General features: G+C 51.5%; 1 protein-coding gene across 4 annotated transcripts in view; it reads left to right on the top strand.

The window, feature by feature from the left end:
- Window positions 1–7260, top strand: part of ppm1ba (protein phosphatase, Mg2+/Mn2+ dependent, 1Ba) — a 46874-nt gene that overhangs the window by 37662 nt on the left and 1952 nt on the right. For 2 of the 4 annotated variants that reach the window (XM_036546513.1, XM_036546514.1), the window contains exons 4-6: window positions 484–595; window positions 1833–1890; window positions 5698–5992. In XM_036546513.1, coding sequence (XP_036402406.1) covers window positions 484–595; window positions 1833–1890; window positions 5698–5982 — 455 coding nt within the window. In that variant the 3' untranslated portion in view covers window positions 5983–5992. Of the gene's footprint in view, window positions 1–483; window positions 596–1832; window positions 1891–3810; window positions 3828–5697; window positions 5993–7260 lie in introns of those variants that run through there. The other 2 variants (XM_036546516.1, XM_036546515.1) reach the window with 2 other exon arrangements.

Raw genomic sequence — 7260 nt, 5'->3', positions numbered from 1 at the left:
CAGCTGCTGCTTCATCATCTGATCGGAGTTTAATGTTTGCCCCAGAGGGCTTGCCAAAGAGCAGCCTGGAGCTGTTGCCTAGTCACGAGCTACACCCCGCCCCCCCGCCACCACCAGCTCCTGTCCTCCGGCCCACACAGAGGTTGTAGATCGTCACCCCATATCTGTATTACTGTTCCCTGAAGCTCCGCCCAGGTCACTGAAACCCCGCCTCCAGAACGCTGATCCTCACTAAGGTCATAAGGTCATACGGTCTTTTACAGCTATTGATACCCATGCATGCGGTCACACAAACACACGTGCGCACGCACACACATACACACACACACACACATACAGTGTGAATTTCTCCTCTGGTCTTTACCTGAGGGCCTTTTGCCCTGACCCCTTTAGATAAACTGCCGTCTTGCTCGTGTTGGTGTTTTTGTGTGAGGTGTCTTAGTCACCTGTCTCTCTGCCTCTCTGTGTCTTCCCATCTTGCAGAAATCATCGAGAAGTCAGGAGAAGACGGCGTTCCTGACCTGGGACACATTATGCGGAACCTTTCCACAGAGAACATACCCAACCTGCCACCAGGGGGCGGCCTGGCCAGCAAGTATGGCGGCCCCGCCCACCCGCGCACGCTCCACAACCTTGACCTTCTGCAGCACAAGCTGCCACACATGGCAGACACGCACTGACAACCAAGTAGTTTGCTACTATCATAGTTCAGCATTCCCGTGCTTCACATCGAGTCTTTGCTGATAAAGCCTTGTGTATTATAATTCAGCAGCTTGATATTCGACCGTGGCGTCTCATGTAAGCGAGCCCACAGCTTGAAGAACACTGTGATTCTTTTTTTACGTTTACATTTAGGCATTTAGCGGAGTCACTGACAACGATGCATCCAAGAAGATTAGGCTAAGAGCGGAGACTATGCTAAATCACAAAGTGTCACAATCGGATAGTAGGGGTCATTACGTAACGTGACATTTCCTGATATCTGTCGGGAAGGTGCGATAGGAAATCCGAGGATATAGCAAACGTGTCTGAGGATCTAGTAGGAGAGTTCAGATTGTGCTAATCATGCAACAAGTGAGCACGTCCGCCACATGGAAGATTTTATTCAATTCCGTGTTTTTGCACTGACACACTCTGTGTTGAGCGAACTGTGCAGATGCGAGAGTGAATGAGAGATTATGCTCCGTAATATCAGTCAGTCACAGTGCGTGGGCCTAGAGCTGCTGTTTCACTGCAATTTTCTCTTTCTCTGCTGAAACACAACCTGAAAACACCCTGCCCCCCCCGACTGCTACATTTCTGTCACACACGTCTCTAATGACACAGAGCAGACTCAGGATAGCCATGTCTGGGGCACAGAGCTCAACCTGCACTCAGAGAGGCTCTTTTGCCAACCTAGCCTTTCCAGAGCCCTGCAGCTATCGTTTTAATATTATTATCATTGTTTGAATGACCCTCATAAGAATGAATTTAGAATGTTGTACACTGCTTTTGTAAGGAATCCTATGTGCGTGAGTCAGGGCGGATGTGACAGTGAAGGAAGATATGAATGAGTGATGGAAGATATGACTCAGTGAAGGAGAATATGACTCAGTGAAGGAAGATGTGACTCACTGAAGTTGGATGTTATTAAGTGAGGGTGGAGTACAGTGCGGAGACGGAAGAGCGTGTGATGTATGTATTGATGTATGACCTATATGTTCACTCCTGACTTGGTGACTGTGTGTACGTGTGAGCTGTCCCTTCTCGCATGGTAAATGTGTGTGTGTGTGTGTGTGTGTGTGTGTGTGTTCTCCTCTCACCCACTGACAGTGCGTTTGGTCTTTCCTCAGGCGCAGTGTAATCGAGGCGGTCTACAACAGGCTGAACCCCCACAGGGAAGAGGACGGGGTGAGTGTGGGGCTTTCGTCTGACCGTACCCCCCCTCTGTGTTCTCTCTAAATATATTTCAATATATTTGCTCTGCCCCCATCCCAAAATGGAACGCCCCCCCCCCCCCCCCCCCCCTGTCCCGCGCACCACACCATGAGACACGCCCTCCGTGTGAAAACGAAGCGCACACGGCGCGCGTCACACGGCACGCGTCACACGACACACACCCCTGTGTGCTGCCTTCTCCACCATCGGGATTCCCAGAGGACCTTTCAGATTGGCTTCCCTCCTGTGTTCAGCCAAATCAGAGACCAAATTCAACCAAACCCAAAACCCAGCGTGCTACAATCACAATGACATCATAATGGCCTCATTTGTTACAATCACAGTGACCTCATAATGGCCTGGCGCGTGTCAATTACAGTGACCTCATAATGGCTTCAAGCCTGCCAATCGCAATGACCTCACAATGGCCTCAAGCGTGCCAATCATAATGACCTCATAATGGTGGGACCACAGACGTTCTATTGTGACCAGATACTCAGCTCCTGCGCTCCGTCCGTCCTCCATCTAGAAGGTTCCTGTTGATAACTGGAGCTTCCGGTGCTAAATGCATTCCTGTGCATTCATATGGATGTTCGGCTTTTACCATGCCCTTTTCAATGTTCATAGTGAGCAAACAAATCAGGACACTCGTAACTTCAGCAATGGCAGAGACCATAATTTCCAATGCGGAAAGCTCCGAGCTGACTGTCTGGGTCTCATGTTAGGGATCTGTGGCGGGACTCTTCCGCAAAAGCCCAGGAGTGTCTCATGATGTCACTTCCTCCTGTAAGTGTGTTGAGAATATAGAACAGGGCATCCTGGGATAAGCACTGCCGGTGTGACGTGGCTGTATCCAGGGACCCTGTTTTATATTTCTGTAATGTATTGTGGAGCAAGGAAACACCTATACATTCTGTAAGTAGAGGCATTGGAGAGACCATCTCCGTCTGTGTAACTCCATATTCACCTCGGATGTCAGTGCAATGTTATCTGTCATGCATGAACACGATACATTATACGGAGTGTGTAGAGAGAGCTGGGGGTTGGAGTGTTGGGGGGTGGGGTGGTGTGTCTGTGGGGGGGGGGGGGTGTCTTTGAATCTCTGTCAGTGGAGACATCCAAGAGCTCCTGCAGTTTAGCACAAACTCAGTCCTGGCGTGTGTGTGTGTGTGTGTGTCTGTGTGTTGGAGTGTGTGTGCGTGCATGAGAGCGAGCTCTTGGACTGCCCAGACGGTGTGTTGTGACAGTCCCTCGGTTCGCCGTGTGGCCGGAGGGACGGTGCCGTCGCTCTTTGCCGTGGTGCAGTGTAGAGTAGTGGAGAGCAGACGGCCTCTGCGCTTCCTCGCGGAAGTGTGTGTGTGTGTTTGTGTGTGTGTGTGAGAGTGCCGGCAGTCTGCCCTCTCTCTGCTTCCCACGTCACTTTGCTGTTGATGCGGACCCGGGGAGACAGAGCAGAGTGTGTTAATGTCTTAATGCTGAAGCTACTCGCTCTAGTGTGCAGTTACACTCTCACATTCTCACACATACTCTCAGACACATACTCCCAATCTCCCTCTCTCTCTGTCTCTCTCTCTCACACACACACACACACACACACACACACACACACACACACACACCAACCAGCCGTTGACCCACAGAGTCTGAGATACACCACTTTTCATGAAGACTGATCAGGGCGGCCCAGCTGCACAGTAGCACCCTGGCCAGTCACGCTCAGGTTGAGGGACAGTCTGGGAGACAGAGGAAGTGGGGGACCCGAAGGGCCCCACAGACTCCGCCTCCGCAGCAGAGGGAGAGAGCGAGGGATGAGAGAATAGCAAGCGCTTACGTAGACTTAAACTCCCTGCACACCGCCTTTCTAACTCTGTATTCAACCTCTGATTAATGCAGCCGTCCTGTTTCATTTGGTAAGTTAACACATGCATATATTTGAATCCCTTCCTCTGATGCTGTGTGATAACCCTTTTCCCACATAGAGGGTTGCCATGTTGGAGACTCTCTGTGTGCCGGCAGCGTGGGCTGGTTGTGACACTGCTCTCGCAGCATGTTAGACTCCTGCTGCTCTGATGCTGGTGCTCTCACCCAGCTCCCACAGGTCTGTGTGTCTTAGGCAGTCTCTCCAGATAGGAAGGGGGGTTTTTCCACTCTCATGCGGTCGCTGGTTAAGGCCTGTTCGTACATGAGGAAGAGCCTGAACAAGCCTGCAGGATTGTCACCGAGCAGCGGTTTCACAGTGCGCACGCTTTTGAGGAAATTAGACTGTAAAGCTTCCATCTGTCAGGGTGATTCATAGAAACCTTCTCTCCCGCCAACAACACACACATACATAAACACATACATAATCATGTACAGACTCCCTCATACACAGTTTTTAGAGGCGGAGCGCACTTACGGTTATGGTTATTTCAGTTCGGTGAAAACTCAAAGCATTTGCAATAGTGAGTCATTTCAGATGATCCTCCGATTGGCCACTTTGTAAGTCAGTCATACATTCCTCACTCTCTGCAGTTTCTAATGGGGACACCTGCAGGCTTGTCTCTCTTTTTTTCCAAAGCTGTGAAAAAATACCTGGAACTAGACATGGTGACTTTTCAGCTGATTTTAATACCATTTAAAGTTGCAGGAATTTGACGGCAACACGTTTGAGTGTAGTACATTTGTTTTTGGCTCACGAAGTCCGAAACATTTTTTTCTGCACCAGGGTGCCTGGTTCATCCAATATCCTTCATGCCATAAAAGCGCTTATTAAATGAGAGAGGATGAGGAGGAAGAGGGACTGGTCAAAGGTGTCAAATCGCTTTGTCTAGAGTGAGAGGGGTCATGGGATGTCTCGCTTCAAGGGGGAACTGGCTCTTGAGTTGTTCATTTGTTGACTGGAAGCTGTGTGTGTGTGATAGAGAGAGAGAGAGAGAGAGAGCGAGAGAGAGCTGTTGGTCCATGTGTTGTTCTTGGAGAGAAATGAGCGCGTGTGTGGGTCTGTGGGAAGGGGGAAGAAAGATGAAAGTATGTAAAAAGGGGCGTGGCCAGGATGGGAAAGGACGGACAGAGAGGAAGGAAGGGAGGTGACAGCATAGTCTGTGCTAGACGGACAAAAGCACAGGGACACTGGTCATATGGGTGTGGGAACGTGGGGGGGTTTTTACAGTGAGGCACTCAAGGGAAGGGCGTGTCTGGCAGAAAGCCAATCATCATAGCATTTGGTCATCAGGCGCTTGCCGGTGCGCTGTGACACACCGGGCTGTGGAATACCGGGCGGCGCATTCATCAGCATTTCTTTTACGTTATTTTATTTCCGCTTTGTTGAACTTGCATCTTCAGACGCGGTGTAATTTTCCTGGGGGTTGAGCCGTGTGATGCAGGGATTTGATGGGAGCCGTCAGGGCTGTGCTGGTGCGGAGGTTCGGCCTCACCCCGCCGCGCCCGCCCGGTGAGGGCGGGACTCCGCGGGCCGGGCAGGGGAGCGACGGGCCCGTTTGGGTCCAGCTGCGGCTCCGCTTTCCTCCTCCGTCCCGCGCAGTGTGTACACCCTCCCCCCAGGTGCTTTCGGGCAGGGTTTGTCACGTCCTGATACAACAGCCTCTCCAAGATGTTCCCGTTCCGAGGTCTTTGAGACGCTGCTTCATTGAGCCTCCTCCCTCCCCTGCTCCACCCCCCTCCATCCTCCCCATCCCCCCCGCCCCCCCCTTGCCTCTCCCCAAACCCAGCACCCCTCACCCATAGCTCTGTAAGGCATGTGTTGTACCTGGTCTGTGCACTGACGTTGGGGTCTTGCATCAGGACACAGAGGGAGATGATGATGATGATGGCAGTACCACCACCCACCTGCTGGAGGCGCTGCGCCAGTTCCGTGTCAATCACAGGGGCGAGTGCCGGCTCCTACTGGAGGAGGTGCTGTCCACCTACCGGCTGCCCTGCGAAACGGGGGGCGAGCGCCCCGGCCCCAGCGCCGAGCCGCCCCCCTCGCCCCCGCCCTCGCCCGCCGGGGAGCCGGAGGAAGCCGAGGAGCGCCCCGAAGACGCGCTGGCCGCGGCCCTGGGGGACGCCGGCCCGTCCACCGCGTGACCTCCGACCTCCCGCCCCCGTCCCGCCCCGGCCCCTGTCCCCTGGGCTTCCCGTAACGCCCGCGGCTCTTTGTTACCTTACCGTTCCAGTGCAGGCTTTTCTTTACACTCTCTCGCCCCCCTGCGGGGAGGAGCTGAGGACAGGATAGAGGGGCGTTGGGGAGAAGGGGGCAAGCGTGGCCCTCCTCCCCCCGATTGCTCCATCCAAAATAGAGAGTCTCAGCATTTGGCATCCCTCTCGTTGAACATAAGGTAACAGTCCACCAGAGAGAAAAGAACTGAGGTTTATATTTTACCATTGCATTTACTCAGGGAAATTTATTAAAAGATAGAGAAACAGGGTGGAATGACCGAAAGCTTGATCTATGTTTTTTTTTTCTTTTCTTTTCAACAAGACCAATGCAATCAAATCCAGCAAGCGTCTTTGTAATAAAAATCTGTACTGAAACGGTAACGGGGACAAACTTGGCCCAAGTCCCGCATCAACACCCACCTGTATTTTGCTGTTATAGATTACTTCAGCCAAGTAGTTTTCCTATACAGTCTTGAACAGAGACTAAGTAGTGCTTGTGACCAAATACAGATTAACCCTGTTAATATCCACACAGCCATACAGACTGGGATTATTAAGTTGGTTGTTAGATTTGTAGGGATAAACATGCAGCTTCTGGCGCTAAGCAAGTTTAAAACAAACAGCGATATGTAACGTTGAGGGGAGAGGGGATGTTGAGCAGCAGGATATTGCCTGGGTTCATCTGTTTATAACACACTATTGCACAGTATTACAATATGTCTTAAGCGTGTATGCAGACAAATGAGAACTATAAGTATAAAGCACTCACTGAACAGCATATATCAAGGAAGTAGGATGTAGAGATTAGGATGTAGAGATGCATGATTTCTGTGTTCACCGGGCAGGCTGTTTCACGGCAGGTCATGTGACCATCTCTCCGCCGCTGCAGTGAGCTTGCTTACCGTAACTCAATGCATGCGCACTATGTGTCCTGTGTACCGTTGTCTTGTGGCGATAGCTGTAGGCACTATTTGCGGCCAGTGGTATCTGGTGTGTGCGTGATGCGGAAGAGTTGAGGCATTGAGGCACAGGTGTGTGTGTGTGTGTGTGTGTGTGAGAGAAAATAGTGTGGCCCCGTGTGTGTCTGTCTATTATACAGTGTCAGAGCTGTTTTAAGTGTGTGGTTCGGCCCTGTTGCATTTGTGTGTGTGTGTGTGTGTGTTTGTGTGTGTGTGTGTGTTTGTGTTTGTGTTTGTGTTTGTGTGT

Source organism: Megalops cyprinoides, chromosome 15 (assembly GCF_013368585.1).
Source record: "Megalops cyprinoides isolate fMegCyp1 chromosome 15, fMegCyp1.pri, whole genome shotgun sequence".
NCBI classification, from domain to species: Eukaryota; Metazoa; Chordata; class Actinopteri; order Elopiformes; family Megalopidae; genus Megalops; species Megalops cyprinoides.
The sequence above is the reverse complement of the archived record's forward strand: the minus strand, read 5'-3'. Positions and strand labels throughout refer to the sequence as shown.